The sequence below is a fragment of the Danio rerio genome, chromosome 14 (assembly GCF_052040795.2).
Source record: "Danio rerio strain M-AB ecotype USA chromosome 14, GRCz13ab, whole genome shotgun sequence".
Classification (NCBI taxonomy): Eukaryota; Metazoa; Chordata; class Actinopteri; order Cypriniformes; family Danionidae; genus Danio; species Danio rerio.
The window spans coordinates 12,998,023-13,016,997 of record NC_141034.1 but is presented as its reverse complement, the minus strand read 5'-3'; the positions used below and the strand labels follow the sequence as shown (position 1 = coordinate 13,016,997).

Genomic DNA, 18,975 nt, shown 5'->3' with positions numbered 1-18,975 from the left:
CAACCCTAATAGAAACTTGATTCATTTTGTCACTGAAAACCAAGGCCTCAGGTCTGACAATGTATGCTGATTTTAGATTCCACCGAAAACTTTTTTTAGTTGAAGGATCGTGTGCCTGAAGCTCATTATGTCTGTCTCAGTATTTTTTTTTTTAATAATTCCCTTTTTTTTTTTTTTTTAAATTACGATAAAATTTTTATTTTTTTAGTCCTTCAGTGTGATTTAATAAAAAAATGTCCAACAAGTCATGGAGAAAAAAAAAATCATAATTTAATATAAAATAAATAATAAATCTACTATAAGCAGTAAATGGTTGACAACATCTGTTTGGTTACTGATATTATTCCAAATATCTTCCTTTGTGTTCAGCAGAAAAAAAACAAATGTACAAGATTGAAACAACCTGAGGGTGAGTGAATGATGACAATTTTATTTTTCGAGTAAACCACCAAGTAGTAAATTTTAATAATATTAGTTTAACCACATCAGGAATCGCAAGGCATCATGTAAAGAAGAGGATTAGCACTCCATGAAGAAAGGTGATGCATTCATACTGTACCTATTAATGACTTGATGTTCTCAAGGACGATGTGACTGGTGAGATTCCCGGTCAGATCTTGGCCAAGCTCTGTGATCAGTTTAGCATAACCTTCATTCTCCTCACGCAACAAATTGAACTTTTGCTGTTTGTAACTGCAGGGAGAAGGATGGAAAGTTAAATAAGAAAATAATTTTATGCAGTCATCAACAATAATTCAAGTCTAACAAAAATAACAAGCCTATTAGTGAAAGGTTCTAGTGGGCAGTCAGCAGTGAGACAATAATGCCAGCATGAACAATTAATTTTATCATGCTTATGTTAATGAAATAATTAGTGGCATGTAAAAGAAGTGCTGATTAAATAGAGAGGGAGAAATGAGTGCTTAGTGCCATGCAATTCATTTACAGTAAAATACAGCCAGAGTCATTTTATAGATTCACCACAATTAGGGGTGAGTGGTGTAAACAAAATACAATGTAATTTTATTTCACAGTGATTTTAGATTTCACAATGCAGTTATTTAAATAAGTAGTTATTCCAGAAAAAAAAATATTATAATAAATAAATAAACAAAATAGTTCAGAAATAAAAATTACTTTAATATGTACAAACTCCTATTTATTTTCTGTTTGTATGTATGAGAAGTTCTTATTTACAAAGCCAGGTTTGAGATTTTATTCCCAATACGTGTAAGCTTTACGCAATAAATTAAAACAAGACTTGCGATTTTATGATCCCAGCTAACCAGTTTGATCTAACTAGACAAAACTAAATTTTTCCTTTCATTTTTATCAGTGTAATAGCAGCCCCTGAATAAATTTCTCATAAGGCAGGAGCTAGGAATCATATATTGTAAAGAAAAAGATTAATTGACCAGATTCTTAATTTAAAAATCTATCACTAGTGTCAGTCAATGATTGGTCGGATTGGACGAGTTTGAGCCACTTGTAAGTTGAGGTAGCATTCAAAATAAACAAAACACCAAAAAAGAAACTGGACACAGAGGAACATAAACACCTACTGCCAGCTAGCGCTTCGGAAGTGTTCTTGCAGAGCAACACAAACAGCGTGCAGAAGTATAAATGCATGGCTACGCTCAAAGCAAGAAGTGGGTCAAGCCAATCACTCGATGGAGAAGTATAAAGCAGGCTTAAGGCACACTTCTTATCATGTGGTCTAATCAGCATCTTAATATGCCACACCCATGTTTACACAGTTTTTCTGTATAAAAATTTGCAGTTTCAAGTCAGCGATCCAACAACGGTTTGAATTCAACAATAGGGTCAGTCAGAAAACCAGTCAGAATCTGGTATGCCTCACAGTGCAACAAATCTCCTTCAAAGTAGATCAGGTTGTTGATTCTGGCCTGTGGAAGGTTGATCCACTCCTCTTCACTAGCGGTGCAAAGTTGCTGGATATTGCCAGGAACTAGAACATGTTGTTGTAAAGGCCAATCTCCAGAGAATCCTAAGCATGCTCAACAGGAGTTTGTTGATTATGCTTGTCATGCAGAAAATGGGATATTTTAAGGTACCAGGAATTGTGCACAGATCCTTGATGATGTTTGTGAATTAAATGACACCACAATGGGCCTCTGGATCTCATCATTGTAACATTGAACATTCAAAATGCTATCAATAACCTGCAGCAGTGTTCTTTGTACATTATGATACTTTCATACCAGATGCGGATGAAGTGTCAAGTGCAAGTGATTTACGTATTAAGTCAATGTAAAGACACAACAATCCTGCGGCACGAATGAGATGGAGCGAATTGATCGTTGCGGGCATTTGACGAGCTTAATGTGTGATTTGAGTTAATGCTCGAGTTGAAAAAATCTGAACTTGAGTGGACATTCACACTGCATTAGCCAAGCAGGAGCTTGGTCTGGTAGGGGTGTGATTATGACGTAGTGCATGTTGTTGGTTTCCCAAGGGAAAATCTTCCTGCCAACATGGGACAACAGCTCATCAAACCAGGATCAGCTCAGTCAGAAGAACTTCTAACAGCAGGCATCATTCAGGCACAGCTTCTGGAAGAGTTTACGAACTCATCAAGCTGGGTGTACCTCTGAAGGACCCAGACATGGTGCCAAAATAAGCTACACCTTTTATCAGGCTACCTAAAGCACATAAAGCACAGCTACTCTTGATAAAATCCATGTAAGCCATTAATCTATGTGAGCCCTATTACACATGCTTGCCCATACCAAAATACACATTCACATCAGCAAACATCCACACAACACCCAAAACACTGCCTGCAACATGCCCTGTACAGAAATAATTGAGATTCATCCCTGAAGACACCTTTTCAAAGTAGCAGATGCCATTGAATCTTTGCATTTTCCCCTTGTCGGTTGCAGTCGGGTAGAGATTTCAATGAGAACAAGGAGCATGCAGATCAGCTTTACTGAGATGGTTTCTGATAATTTGTGCAGAAACTTCTTAGTTTTGAAACCAATTTCAGCTGTCAGAGTTGTTGGTATCAGATGATTTTGGAGGTGAAGATGCGGGACGTGGAGGTCATGGGCTAGTGTGGTTACAAATGGTCTGTGGTGGTAAGGCCAGTTGAATGCACTGACAATTTCTCAGAAACACCTTTGGAATTAGCTTATAGTACGGAAATTAACTTCCAATTCACTGGCAACAGCCTTGGTGGATATTTCTGCATTTAGCATGCTAACTGCATGCTCACTCAAAAATATGTGAATATGTAATCTCTTGCATTGTGCTTGTGATAAAACCACATTTTAGTGTTGCCTTTTAATGTGGTCAGGCTAAGGCACACATAATCATGTGGTTTAATCAGCATCTTGACACAGATTTTCTGTACCCACATTTGCAGTTTTAAGTCAGTGATCCAACAATGGTTTGGATCCAACTGGGGGGTGGGGGCAGTCAGAATCTGGTATGATGATTTATTGTGGCCAGCCTAAGGTACACTTATAATCATGCCGTCTAATCAGCATCTTGATATTCTACACCTGTGGAACCTGGCACGTTTGCCTCCTTGGCTAAGTTTATTTGGGCATATGTGAATCCCTCTCTTATCCAAAACAATAGATGGTCTGAATGAGGTGGCCTCGACTCGGCTGAAACGAACACTGGGGTAGTTCAGTAAATGTGCATTTCATGTCTAACACAAAAGTGAAAGCATACTGAGCTATTAAAGAGTGCTGGTAAGAAAATTAACTAAAACTACCATCTAGTATTTTTTCCCCATATTTTTATCTTGTAGTATTTTGTATTAAGCTTGTTTTGTTAATTTTTGCATTGAAACCTCGAAAGAACGATGAACAATTATCTTCATCATCTGACTGCAGTCTCGGTTCATCTGTTAAAACTATCTAGCTCATCATTCTAGCTCATAATAAATAATAAAAATGTAAATTAGTTATTACATATTCTAATTTAAAAATAACTTTTAAAATCTTTGATGTGTGAAAACGAACTGCACCAAGAACAAACCGCAACATTGTAACAATTTTGCTTCTGGAACAGAACAATTGATGCACAGACATGAAAACATCCTTATGTTGTATTTGAAATCCCCTCCAATACACTCATTCACTATTCCCTACATTAGTTCACTTTTAAAAGCAAATGAAGGGAGTGAGGGACTTTGAGCACTCAGTACACCTGAAGGAATGCAGTTTTGTTTCTACTTTGCTGCTCGATAAATCCCTCAGGATCAGATCAGATTCTGTGAGATTTATTTACCGCTTTTTAGTTTATGTTATGTATACAAACGTTACTGTAATTAAATAATATTTTATTTTGAATCTCTCATGATATGATTCAGCTTCAGATGCTACCTTGTGGTCAAATGTGGAAATCATTCTTTGTGCATTATAGGCACTGAATGCACAAAAACTGAATGTCATTAAAGAAAAATGACTGAATGTCACGACGGCGAGGCAGTGGCGCAGTAGGTAGTGCTATCGCGTCACAGCAAGAAGGTCGCTGGTTCGACCCTCGGCTCGGTTGGCGTTTCAGTGTGGAGTTTGCATGTTCTCCCTGCCTTCGCGTGGGTTTCCTCCGGGTGCTCCGGTTTCCCCCACAGTCCAAAAACATGTGGTACAGGTGAAATGGGTAGGCTAAATTGTCCGTAGTGTATGAGTGTGTGTGTGAATGTGTGTGTGGATGTTTCCCAGAGATGGGTTGCGGCTGGAAGGGCATCCGCTGTGTAAAAACTTGCTGGAAAAGTTGGCGGTTCATTCCGCTGTGGCACCCCCGGATTAATAAACGGACTAAGCCGACAAGAAAATGAAAGATTGACATGACTTTCCAGTACTGAGAGTGATCATATGCATGCATTAGCACCACTTGTTTGCTTTTTGCTTGATTGCTAGAGTCTGAAAACAAAGACAAGTGAAATCAAACTTTTAAAACCTATTAAGTGTCTTATCAAGACAACATTTTTTCTGGAACATGAAGCCTAGAGATTTTAAAGGCTCTATATAAAGCACTACAGTTTGCTGATTGTGATGCAGCCCACAATCCTTGTTGCATAGGCAGGCTGGTCACTAGTTTAAGGCAAAGAATTATATCAAGTTAGGCACCATGTTTAGATTTTAGGCTTTAAATCCACAGGGAAAAATACAACCCAATATTGTTTAATGTAGCTGTACAGCATGATATGTGACTTACAACAGTTTGGTCTTGATTTTCACAATCTTCTGATTGAACTGTTGAGCTTGTTTAATCAGCCCCAGAGACTCCAGTGTTTCGGGATCTAATCTCTCCTTTAGTACACCATCAGGAATACAGATCTTAAAACAACAAAAAATCATGCATTTAATTAGATTCTCTTCACCAAGACCACTGTAGAATGCAATGAGAATAAGAGTTATATTATATTCAACAAAACATAAGAATAACATCTTAACATCCAACATTGTAATATCCAATCTTAGTAGCTTTTTTGGTACACTTACAGTGCATCCGGAATGTATTCATAGCGCTTCACAATACCCCATAATGACAATGTGAATTTTTTTTTGAAATGGTTGCAAATTGCAAAAAAAAAAAAAAAAAAAAAAAAAAAAAAAAAAAAACAGAAAAATCACATGTACATGAATATTCACTTCCTTTGCCGTTAAGCTCTAAATTGAGCTCAGGAATTCTGTTTCCACTGATCATTCTTGAGATGTTTGAGCAGCTTAATTGGAGTTCACCTGTGGTAAATTCAGTTGATTGGTAATGATTTGAAAAGTCATACACCTGTCTATATAAGCTCCCAGGGTAACAAGTGCATGTCAAAGCACAAACCAAGCATGAAGACAAGGGAATTGTCTGTAGACCTCCAAGACAGGATTGTCTGAAGGCACAAGGCTGGGGAAGGTTACAGAAAAATTTCTGCTACTGTGAAAGTTCTAATGAGCACAGTGGCCTTCACTGTAGGGATGGAATTAGCCTGGTGATGAGCGGTGCCTGGTTTTCTCCAGACGTAATGCTATGTTTGGAGAAAAACAGGCACCGCTCATCACCAGGTTAACACCATGCCTACAGTGAAGCATGGTGGTGGCAGCATCGAGGGAACGATAAATGCAGCAATGTACAGAGACAACCTGAATCAAAACCTGCCTCAGAGTGCTTTTGACCTCAGACTGGGGTGACGGTTCATCTTCCAGCAGGACAATGACCCAAAGCACACTGCCAAAATATTATAGATAGGCTTTACAACAACTCAGTGAATGCCCTTGAGTGGCCCAGCCAGAGCCCAGACTTACATCCTATTGAATATCTTTAGAGAGATCTGAAAATGGCTGTACAACGTCGCTTCCCCTCCAACCTGATAAGGCTTGAGAGGTACTGCAAAGAGGAATGAGCAAAAATTCGAATGCCAAGCTTGTGGCATCATATTAAAAAAAAAATTGAGGTTGTAATTGCTGCCACAGATGTATCAACAAAATACTGAGCAAAGGCTTTGAATACTTATGTACATGTGATTTTTCATTTTTAATAAATTTGCAACAAATAAAAAAAAAATCTTAATTTGTTACTATGGGGTATTGTGTGTAGAAATGATGAAATAAATAAATTTAATCCATTTTGGACTAAGGCTGTAACATAGAAAATGTAAAAAAAGGGAAGTGCTATGAATAGTGAAGTGCTATGAATACTTTAAGGATGCACTGTATGTAAGATACTAATAACACTGCATGAGCCTGTACCACCACCCACACCAAAAGCACTTCCTGAACTGCAGCATTTGCTGCAGTGATGTCTTAAAGTGCATTACTGCCACACAGTGGACAAGAAAACAATCGCACATTGTTCAACTCACCAAACAGGCTCCAACCAACTGGGTAAAAAGATCCCGTTTGTGTTTCTCCTCCAAACAACCAGTCTCAATATCTGCAAAGTCAACAATTAATCATGGAGGTCAAGAGATTACTGGGTTAATTGATCAGCTCAAACATAAGTCAAACATATTTAATATAGAAAATAGTATAAAACAGTAAATATAAAACAGTTATTAAAGTCTTATGCACATCTACAGCCAGATAATTTGTACAAGTAATTTAAAAAATATGTTCGTTTAGACAGCCCAACAATTAAAATGTGTGACAAGAAAAACCAACAGATTACAGATATCCTGCATCAATAGTTGATATTAGGGATGCTCCTATTAACTGTTTTACTATTTACCGAAAGAATGTATTTTAAACCAATTAAATGATTAAAAATAAATATTTTATGTTTTATTTTCTTAAGTTTTGCTGCATAATGTTGACTTGCTTTGTTAACTTGTTGGGTGTTACATGCAAAACACAAATTGATGGTCAAACCAGCTCTGATGCTGATTGCCTCCTCCTGGATCCACGTCATACACATCACACCTTTGTTTCATTGAATAACTGATGAAAGAAACTAAGCTCCATTTTCTGAAATGTGCTCTATTTTGGAAATGGCCACAAGTCGGAGCGTCAGAATGAATAGTTCTTATAAAGGATCTATTTAGAAAACAGCCCTTATCTTTGAATCAAACAAATCTAGATTGACCTATATGATTTTTGTATAATAACAACTTCACAGCAAACCGAGACTTAAATTTTTTTTTACAAAAAATATAAACTATAAAAAAAATACATGTAAAATAATGCAATACTATTTGTAAAAATAAATAAATAAATAAATAAAATAAAGTGTAGTAGCTTAGTAGCTACAGTAGCCTATACTTAAAATAAGATGCACCTTGTTGTTGTCTCTCACTACTGTGGCTAGAGCATGCGCGCGACTGTTTTAAACTTTTTGACAGATGACACAATTTCGATAAAAAAAAAATTTATGTTTGTCATCGGCTATGGGCTACACTATTTAAGGGCATTCTACATTACAACATTGATAGAATTTGTTGTTGATAATTTTAGGCTATGTGTATTCCTTAATATTAAATTCCTTTAAAATCTTTAATACATAGGCCTATTGTCCTTTGTTGCGGTAACCAGGCTTTCAGCTAAACCTATTGATTTACTGATATTTCTGTGCCAGTTTGACAGTTTAACTAACTCAAAACACTCCCTCACCTGAACGCAAAAAAAAATAAAAGAAAATAAGTGCTAAGGTAAAATAAATAATGACTTGTATTAAAAATGTTAACGGAGCTTTGTGATAAAAAATTATGCAAAGCATTAATTAAATGCTTATTTTCCATAAATCAATCAATTTGAGGTAGCCTGCAATTTCTTTTTTGATTGAAAAAAAAAAACAGCCTATGCTGTTTTTTTTTTAAAGGATTTAGTCAGTATTTTAGTTTTGCAATCTAAATTCGTAATGTGTGTGAAAAATATTTGGGGCAGACCTATTTATTTTATTCTTTTTATTTAGTTTATTCTTTTCTTTCTATGAAAACACAGCATGTGTTTAAAGTTTTTCTACAGAAATACTATTGGACTACACAAATGTTCTGTTGTTAATTCATTAAAATTCATTCGTTAACTCGCACTTGGATTCACCTGGACATTCTTTATACGTGACAGTTAATGTGTTTTGTATGCTGTTTGCATACAGTCAATCAATATTTTAAAAGGTGCCCTATAAGAAAAATCTGTGTATCTTGGCATAGTCAGATGATGAAAGATCATATATGGAAATTGACATACCATGAGCATCAGTACCACAGTATCGTCATTCCCATGTAAATTTCAATATTCGTGACATGTTTCATATATGGACAGTTATAGACCTTCTGGATCTAAGAGTATTTTATGCAAGTAAAAAATGAGCATATAAAAAAAAAGTTTCTGGATGTTGAGAATTTATTGAAGCCATAAACCTACTATGTAGACATTGGAGAACAATTGAACTTATTAAACCAATGCAGTATATGGTACGGTTGGAAGGATTAACTGAAATGAGCACCCCTAGTTGATATATACTTGATTTGATTGCCCTTAATGCGTTTTTGGTTGGTTACAGGAGATGTAACATTAATAATAGTAATATTTGAATCCAATCCAGGGGAATCCAATTCTGCTCCTGGAGGAGAACTGTACTGAATAATTTAGCACTCCTTAACCATTTATTCAAGGTCTTACTGGGCATGCTACAAATGTCTAGACAGGTGTATTGAGGCAAAATGGAGCTTAATTCTCCATGTCAGTTGCCCTCCATAAAAGAGTTTGGACATCCCTGATTTAAATCAATGAGACTGGGTCAGAGACAAACCTTAGAGTATACAAAAAAAGTTTCATTAGAATAAGCTAGGACCCTTCATCCCTTTCAAATTCAGCAGCTAATATGTAAAAATCAATCATTTATGCAGTCCAAAAAAAAGCAGTTTAATTAACATTTTCATCCATGACTGAAACATCTCATGCATCCTGATTCTACTTCACCACAACAAAAATGAGATGGCATTTTTTTTTTATGCTTGGCCAACATCTTTTAATCAGCATGTATAAACATATCGCAATACTTACCTAATATACAGAGAACATCAGCTAAAATAGAAGGCATATCATCCCGCAGTTCCTGAAAGACAAATATTTATTTTAAAAGCACATTCCACAAACTGCTGACTAACGATCAATTGTTTATTTATTTATTTATTTATTTTTTTGGATTTAGTCACAAATTATATAAGTATTTGCCCCTTACTGATGTTATATTTGTGCATGTTTGTCACACTTTATTGTTTTAGATCAAACTCACGGCAGAATTAAATGTGCACCTCAACTCTGCTGTTTCCACCAAAACTGTTTGTAGGGAGATTCATAAGGTCAATATACATATCCAGGCTGCCATAGCCAAACCTTTGATGACCCATGCAATGCCAAATGTCGGATTCAATGGTGCCAGCAGCAAAAATCAAGTGTTGACAATGAGAAACATGTATTGCTCTCTGATGAGTCCACCTTCACTGTCCCACATCCAAGGGAGTTACGATATGGAGAAACCTCAAAAAAAGCAGCGCACCAAAACTGTTGCATGTTCAGATTGAAGCATGGGGGTGGATCAGGGAGGTTTTGGGCTGCAATATCATGACATTCCCTAGGCCCAATACTTGCGCTAGATGGCCGCATAACTGCCAAGGACTACTGAACCATTCTGGATGACCATGTGCACCCAATGGTTCAAACATTATATCCAGAAGGCGGTATATATTTGTATGTGTGTGTATATGTGTGCATATTCGGTTGCTGAAAGGTTGATTAAATATTGTTTTACGTATAATCATGCAATTCTCTTGTTGAAGTATCCAAATTTTCTCTTAACAAATTAAATACCTGTGATGTCAACAGTTAGAATCTTAAATGGGGCTAGTTTTGGTAACCTTATAACCTCTATATATAGCTCCCTGTTAAGCATAGGATTTTAAAATCATAATGCTAAATTCCAATGCTCTGCATGAGCTTCTTCTTTTATCACATCCCACCTATACCAGAAATTTACAATTGTTTCAGTGGTCTTTTAGCTGTTCCCAAGACTTATTTTTGATCCACAGTTGACAGTGCTTTCTGCTCCATTGTGCTCCAAAACTTCTCTCCCAGCTGAAATTCTCTCCCAGCTGACATAAGCAATGAAAGTTCTTAAGATATTTTTAATTACAATTTTCACAACCTTCTAAGGTTTGCTTTTATTTATTTAGTTAGTTTTCTACAGTATTTTCATTTTTATTTTAACTTTTGTATTTACAATTTATTTTCTGTGTTATTGCCTTTGAAGATACATCAAAAATAATTATAGTATTATAATGACTTTCATTTTTTTTTTTTCAACTTCATCATGGTTATTCAAGATATGAAACCCAAAGTCAGTGAGTCGGAAAAGTCTGAGAAAATGTGAAAAGGAACTTGAATGCCATGATATCAGCACTCACCATAACATCAGCCAGGAGACTAGCAGCCACATCCACCTTCAGACTGCCCTGGATAGCATGCCAACAAAGCTCGTAAAAGGCTGTCTGCAGATCTACAAGGAAAATCACACACAAAGCATATTAAGTAACAGGTAACAACTTAATGTCATTTTCTACAGAAAAAAAGGGAAAACTTAAACTATATAAAAAACTGTTTTGCACAAGAAACAATAAGAAAAAAATTAATTTACAAAAAAGAACACCACAAGACCAGTGTGAAGGAGAAAAAAAAAGTTATGTCCTGTGATATACATCCTTCTACATGTCATTTAAACCTATTAGTTGAAATGAATTGTAAAGTTTTAGTTTCTTTGTTTGTTTGGTTTCGTAAAATTACATTTAATGCAGAACGCAATCCTTAATCATCATTTTTGGCCTTGTGTCTTAGTTTGCAACAAAATATAAATTCATCAATGCATGTATTTTCATACATATTTATTGTTTCTTCAGGTTTGAGCGAGTTAAATTTAAGAATTTAAGACCATTTTGACAAAGTTTAAACTCATAAAGGACTATAGGCTAAGGAATTAATTTTTAAACTGGAAAAGATTAATTACCCTATCAAAAAATAAATATTACAATTTATTACATTTAATAATACAATTATAATTTAATATTTAAAAAATATTTTAGATATTTCTTAGCAAAATATTTTAAATACCATATAAAAACAAACAAGCTCTAGTTGTACACAAACTTCAGTCAAAAGGCATTTTTTAAGGGCGTACTCGCACTACAGTTGCTATGAAGCTGCCGTTTAGGCTGAAGTGGCACCCTTTTTGTTATCTTGTTCCCCTATCTGTAAAACCTAAAATGTCTTATTTCTACTTTCTGTTTTTGAAAATAAAGAAAATGTTGTCCAAAAGACAAACTTTTGATTTTATAAATAAATATTCATTTAAAAACGTTTACAATAATGTAGGCTATTATTTTACTATCAGAGATGTGCAGATTAGCTCACTGAATCTGAACTATCTTTGCACACTTCCCCGGGCACGATAGTCTGATGTGTCAGCTTCTGATCATTTACCTCATTCCAGGATGGGACATAAATGGGACCCATTTACGTATTTTTATTTATTATTAAGTCTTGGCTAACCACTGGAGATCAAAGCTCTTTCTCTGAACTGTTACACCCGAACTGCTTGTTTTAAATCTTTTCGTAAATCAGGTTATGGTGGATGCTTGATCTCTTTGCTCGAAGACACTTTTTCTTGCCATGAAATTACAACAAATGACTATCAGTGTTTTGAGTTGCAGTTGTTTACTTTGGAGTTGAACATTACACTCTTGGTTGCCTTGATATACCGCCCTCCAAAGCATAACACAAACTTTCTAAAGCGAGTTTGCAGACTTTCAGGGGGATGTCTCATTGAAATATGACAAACTCTTGATTCTTGGGGATTTTAATGTCCATGTATGTTGTACAGGTGATACATTAGCAAAAGAATCTATTACTCTGCTCAATGCAGCTGGGACATACACTTGATTTTGTGCTATCATATCGGTTTGCACTAAAGGATCTTGAGGTTCTTGACAATGGAATCTCTGATCATAAAGCTGTTGTTTTCTGTTCCATCTGCTTTTAATGTGCCTAAAATTACAAAGCCTTTGCGTAAATCTCGCTTTATCACTTCCACCACTACCGAATACTTTTCTTTAGCTTTTTGTGATGCTTTTAAATCAGTGGATGTCAGTCAATGTGACTTGAGAGCAGCTGAGCTCCTGTCCAAGTTTAATTCCACGTGTGGATGTTTTAGATTCAGTTGCTCCTTAGACTTCTTAAACCCAAACCAAAATCAGTGCCCTGGATTGAAGACAATATATGCTTCTTAAGTCAGATTTGCAGGAGAGCGGATTGTCAGTGTAAGAAGGCTCCAAATTTCCTTTGAAATACTAAAAGATTCACTGTTTAAATTTCAAAAGGAAATGAGATTAGCAAAATCAAGGTATTTTGTGGCAATTATTGACACAAATTACCATAGACCAAAAACTCTTTTTACTATTTTTAATAATGTTGTAAATCTGACTGTTTGTGTGCTCCCAGATTGGTAAAAACAAGGTGTGATTAGTTTCTCAGATTTTTGATCTGCACAAAAACTTTGCGTACGGCAGGTTTCACGCTCCCGTTTGGATTTACTAACGATGAAATGAACGTGGGAATGTGCGCAGGTCCACACCAATTTCATGCCTAGCGTACGCACATTTTTTTGTGTGTCTGTGTTTTATTTTCATTGGCGATTCCTAGAGGCAGTTGTGTTAAATTGCACTCTACAAAGTGTCTTTGAGCCTTGCAATGGCAGCTGTATGAGACGGGTTCATCTGCATGTCTAGCAGGTATGCCATACCATGGAAACCACGCTGGATTCGAAGTGAGTTTATGCTTGAACGCGTCTAAACATGATGCCATGCGTTTTACGAGCTACGCCACTGACACAGTTAAACACTCTACAAAATTTTACACCTATACATCGCACTACTTCTTTTTTAATCCACTCAGTGTGATGTTCAGACCCAACTGTGTTAACCGCATGAGCAAAACTCTCCCACTCTATTTTTTTCTTTAGCAGCATCTCCAATTCAAATTCTGTTCAAAGTTTCTCTTTTTGCTTCTTTTTGCCATTGCTTTTTCGTTGGGTTTTGCCAAAGTACAGTAATTAGCATATTCATACGGGGGAGGTGGCCGGATGGGGTTTTGCGCTCGTGCACGTGCACTCAGTTTCACGTTCATTCGGATGTACAAAGAGAATATGCACGTTATTCGGCGTATGCAGTGTTTCATACATCTGAATTTTTTACTGCGTATGCATATTTTCAGCTTTGTGCGTACGCAATGTTTTAGTAAGATTTCAACGCAAGTCTTCGTACATGAGCCCCCTGAGGTTTTAAAACTTGCCACTGTAAATCCTCTGCTGAAGCAACCTAACTTGGATCTATCCGTTTTAGCCAATTATAGACCCAATTTAAATCTGTCTTTAATCACAAAGATCTTAGAAAAGTAGTATTGCAGCAGCTGCAAAGATTTTTAGATGATCACAATTTTTGAGGTCTTTCAATTGTCTTTCAGTCAGGTTTCAAAAAGTATCATTCAACCGAGACCGCACTTGTTAAGGTTTTAAATGATGTTATGCTTACTGGTGATGCTGTGGAATGTGCTGTACTTGCGCTGTTAGATCTGAGTGCTGCATTTCTCCTTATATATGCTTCCTCTGGGCTCTGTCTTTTGAAAACATGGTCTGTCTTTTCACTGTTATGCTGATGAAATCCAAATCTACCTGCCTTTAAAACCAAGTTCAAGAGGGCTAGAGACCCTTATGCTATGCTTGTCGGATGAACTTTCTAGATTTTAATGAGTAAGAGTGAAATTATTTTGTTCGGCCCGTCAAACTCTTCCAGAGCCCCAATAGCTCATCTAGATAAACTAAATGTTTCTAAAAAATATGGGTGTTATTCTGAATGATGGCTTGAGCTTTGACAAACAGATGAATGCAGTGGTCAAATCCTGCTTCTTTCAGCTTCGATTTTTAAAAACAGTCAAATATATTTTATCCAGAAAAAGTTTTGAAAAAATAATCCATGGTTTTATTACCACTAGATTGGACTATTGTAACTTATTATACTTTGGGGTTAGTCAGAATACCTTTGCCCGGTTACAATTAGTTAAAATTGCTGCTGCATGGTTTTTAACAGGTACCAAAAAACATGACCACATTACACCAGTTTTACACTCTAGTCACTCTTAAAATGCTTCTCTTGGTTTTTAAATCTTTAAATGACCTGGCACTTTCTTATCTGTCAGACATGTTAATTGAGCATCAGCCTGGTATGCTCTTTGGTCATCTAACCAGAGACTGTTATGCATCCCTAAGTCAAGGCTGAAATGCAGAGGTAACAGTGCTTTCGAAGGAGCTGGTCCCAAGTTTTGGAATGCTCTGCACCTCTGTATCAGATATGTTTCATCCCTGTCTGTTTTTAAATCTAGGTTGAAAACTTACCTCTTTGATTTGGCATTTTATCAGTGAAAACTGTCTATTTTAGCTATATTTATATATATATATATATATATATATATATAGGGTTTTTTAAATTCTCCGTTTTGATTTGTACTGTGCATGAGAGCATGTACTTTTCAGAGGCAAGGCGGACCTGCCAGTTTTAAGCAAGCTGTGAGACACGGACCCACGTCATGCAGTAGCCGTTCATGAAAGCTCGTATGTGTTTGTTTCCATGATCCACGGGGTTTGTTGCATGTTTTTTCCCTGCAATCTTGTCAGGGCCGATCATACAGCAAAGCTGTGTGTGTGCTGCAAGCATTTTTGTCGGGAGAGCAGTATGAGAATTGAAGAATGGCGGACGTTGACTTTTATCAGGAGTTAATTCACATTTAGACACATCGCTGTGCTGCTGTGTTTGCCTAAATCCTCCAGATTACCAACAGGGCTAATGGTTAAAATAGGCAGGTCAGGAGACCTGCTGCACTGAGTCTGCATTCAGATCTATAATTTAGACCCAGGGATCAAGGGAGAATCCTCATTTCTAGTGTTTATATGAACACACTTATCTTTATAATGATATAAATTGTGGTTATGTGTATTTGAAATTACGAATAACAAATGTAGCAGGGCATTAAATTACTGTTTATTTCTTTGCATTTTAACTTTGTGAACTATAAACTCATGCGTCTCCTCGCGGTTTGGGTCTCATTTTGTGAGCTGTCAACAACAGTCGTTCACTCCCCTTCTCCCCTGCTGGCCACGCCCACTCCAGCCCTATGCATGCGGAGCTCCACGCCCATTAATCATGCATCTTTTGAAAGAATTCTAAAGTAGACTTTAACCGAAAGTGGGGGGTGTCATGGCCCTTTAAATAGTGCTATATAAATAAAAAATTAACATTGACATTGAGTGTGTCGTTTACTGATAAAATTTTAAAAAAAAAAAGTTTTTAGCAGTTACAAAAATACATTTCTGAACGCCAACTCGATGCTGCTTGCAACTATCCTGTTATAATGTTATGATCAAACCTCTGAAATCTGAGCATAACGTCTACTACATTTTTTAACATTTCTGTTACAAATTAGGTAACATTTTTATGTCCTGGAAGTGGCAAATATCTTTGGTTGTACATTTAATTTGATTAAACCATTTAAGAATTAAAATATTTCAACTGCTAAAATGTTAAAGGAATATGTTTTTTTTTTTTTTTTTAACTGTTCATACAAACGCTTAATGCACTTTTTTTAAAATCACTATAGTTTTTTATAACAATGCAATTAATCCCAGCACATACATACATACATACATACGTACGTGCATGCAAACATACATACATAGATGCATAGACAGACCTATTCATCTTACAGACAGACAGACAGAAATCATAGTTAAAAAAGGCCCAACGTAATCAGAACTTACCTTTAACCAACTCATGACCACTTGATTTCCCTGCAAGGTCTTGAAAAAACTGTAAACTAGACAGAAAAAGCATGCAAATTAATGATTTAAAACTGCTTAATGTCAACTGTATGGTTAACACAATATATTGTTTTTTATATTTATTTTATTCAATTACTATAGCAATTTCTTACTTGAACTTACTTAAGTATACTTCTTTACCAGGCAAAATTAGAACTGCTGATTTCTTTTATATCTTTGTTTTCTTGCATTTCTCAAATTGTCGCTATTTTTAATGGCAACAAATTTAAACAACAACAACAAAAAAAAAAACTATGAGGCGCCACATACATTGCATCCGTAAAGTATTCATAGCGCTTCACTTTTGCCACCTTTTTTATGTTACAGTATTAATCCAAAAAGGATTAAATTTATTTCTTCCAAAATTCAACACAGAATACCCAAAATTGACAATGTGAAAAAAAAATTGTAAAAATTGTAAAAAAATTTTAATTGTTGCAAATTTATATAAAAAAAAAACAAATGAAAAAACAAAAAAAATCACATGTACATAAGTATTCAGAGCCTTTGCCGTGAAGCTCTAAATTGAGCTCAGGTACATTCTGTTTCAACTGATTATTATGAAGACGTTTCAGCAGCTTAATTGGAGTTCAAATGTGGTAAACTCAGTTGATTGGACATGATTTAAAAAGGCTGCATTGTGCATGTCAAAGCACAAACAGGCATACAGGCATGAAGACAAAGGAATTGTCTGTAGACCTCAGACAGGATTGTCTCAACGCACAAGGCTGGGGAAGGTTACAGAAAAATTTCTGTTGCTCTGAAAGTTCCAATGAGCACAGTGGCCTCCATCATTCTTAAGTGGAAGATGTTTGGAACCACCAGGACTCTTCCTAGAGCTGGCCGGCCATCCAAGTTGAGTGATCAGGGAGAAGGGCGTTAGTCAGGAAGGTGATCAATAACCCGATGGTCACTCTGTCTGAGCTCCAGCATTTTTCTGTGAAGAGAGACCCTTACGGAAGGACAACGATCTGTGCAGTAATCCACCAGGCCTGTATGGTAAAAGTGGCCAGACGGAAGCCACTCCCTGCCTGGAATTTGCCAAAAGGCATCTGAAGGACTCCCAGACCATAAGAAACAAAATTTTCTGGGCTGAGGAGACTAAAATTGAACTCTGAGTGAACGCCAGGCGTTACATTTGGAGAAAACCAGGCAACTCTCATCGCCAGGATAATACCATCTCACAGTGAAGCATGGTGGTGGGCAGCATCGTGCTGTGGGGATGTTTTTCAGCAGCAAAAACTGGAAGACTAGTCAGGATAGAGGGAAAGTTGAATGCAGCAATGTACAGAGACATACTTAATGAAAACCTGCTTCAGAGTGCCTGCTTCAGACTGGGGCGACGGTTCATCTTCCAGGAGGACAATGACCCAAAATATCAATGGAGTGGCTTCACAACAACTCAGTGAATGTGAATGGCACTATGAATATTTTCTGGATGCAATGTAGAATTTAAAACGCATACACTTATCAATGCATACATAAAACATGTGCACGTACACATATACTATTAAATGTAAGGTTAAGTTTTGGTAGAATGTTATTAATTCTGGGCCATGTTCACACTGGTATTCAGGTTTGTTTTGAATGATCTAATCCAGGGGTGTCAAACTCAATCCCTGGAGGGCCAAAGCCCTGCAGAGTTTAGTTCCAACCCTGCTCCAACACACCTGTAGGTTTCAAACAAGCCTGAAGGACTCAATTAGTTTGATCAGGTGTGTTTAATTAGGTTTAGAACTAAACTGTGCAGAGCTGCGGCCCTTTTGGAACAGAGTTTGACATCTGTGATCTAATCAAAAACGGGCCAAGGAGACACATAACTAATGCAGTTTATAAGAAACAAACAGTTGTCAATTCAGGTGTTAAGGCTGATTTTATACTTCTATGTCAGATGTTTGCTCCGGTGCAGCCTACGCGTGGTCGCATAGCTCTCACCGACACTGATACGCAATGAACACGCCACAATGAAGAAATGAACCATGGGTTACGCCTGTCACTCGAAGCAGAAGTATAAACCAGGCTTTATGGTAGCCCAAGTTGCTTTGATATAGCCTTCAGCTCATCTACATTTCAGGGTCTGTGTTAGGGCTGCTCCATTATGGGATAAATCATAATCACGATTATTTTGGTCATAATTGTAATCACGATTATTCAAAAAGATTATCAATTGAAGTCAAAATTATTTGCCCTCCTGTGAATCTTTTTATATAATTCCAAAATGATGTTTAACAGTTTTATTTTGGCTAGAATTAAAAGCAGGTTCAAATATTTTAAAACCTATTTTAATAACTCAATATTATTAGCTCATTTAAGCAAAATATATATATATATATATTTGATTGTCTGCAGAAGAAACTACTGTTATACAATGACTTGCCTAATTACACTAATTAAGCCTTTGAATGTCACTTTATGATGAATACTTGTATCTAGAAAAATATATTGTAAAATATAATGCACTGTCATCATACCAAACATAAAAGAAATCAGTTATTAGAATTGAGTTATTAAATCTGTTATGTTTAAACTGAGCTTTAAGCATCTTCACTATAAGAAAAAAAACTTTAGCTACAAAAGTCCTACAATCAAGAG

The 18,975-nt window shown here is 36.2% G+C and overlaps 1 protein-coding gene across 5 annotated transcripts in view; it reads right to left on the bottom strand.

The window, feature by feature from the left end:
• The window catches only part of thoc2 (THO complex 2), a 94,906-nt gene that overhangs the window by 71,478 nt on the left and 4,453 nt on the right, over positions 1-18,975 (bottom strand). For all 5 annotated transcript variants that reach the window (XR_015506640.1, XR_015506642.1, XR_015506641.1 and 2 more), the window contains exons 2-7: positions 16,324-16,379; positions 10,871-10,962; positions 9,471-9,522; positions 6,833-6,903; positions 5,194-5,315; positions 560-693 (exon numbers count right to left, since the gene is read on the bottom strand). Coding sequence is in view for 2 of the 5 variants with exons in the window: in NM_001326547.1 (NP_001313476.1) it covers positions 560-693; positions 5,194-5,315; positions 6,833-6,903; positions 9,471-9,522; positions 10,871-10,962; positions 16,324-16,379 (527 nt within the window). In the remaining 3 variants the exon portion in view is untranslated. The remainder of the gene's footprint in view (positions 1-559; positions 694-5,193; positions 5,316-6,832; positions 6,904-9,470; positions 9,523-10,870; positions 10,963-16,323; positions 16,380-18,975) is intronic.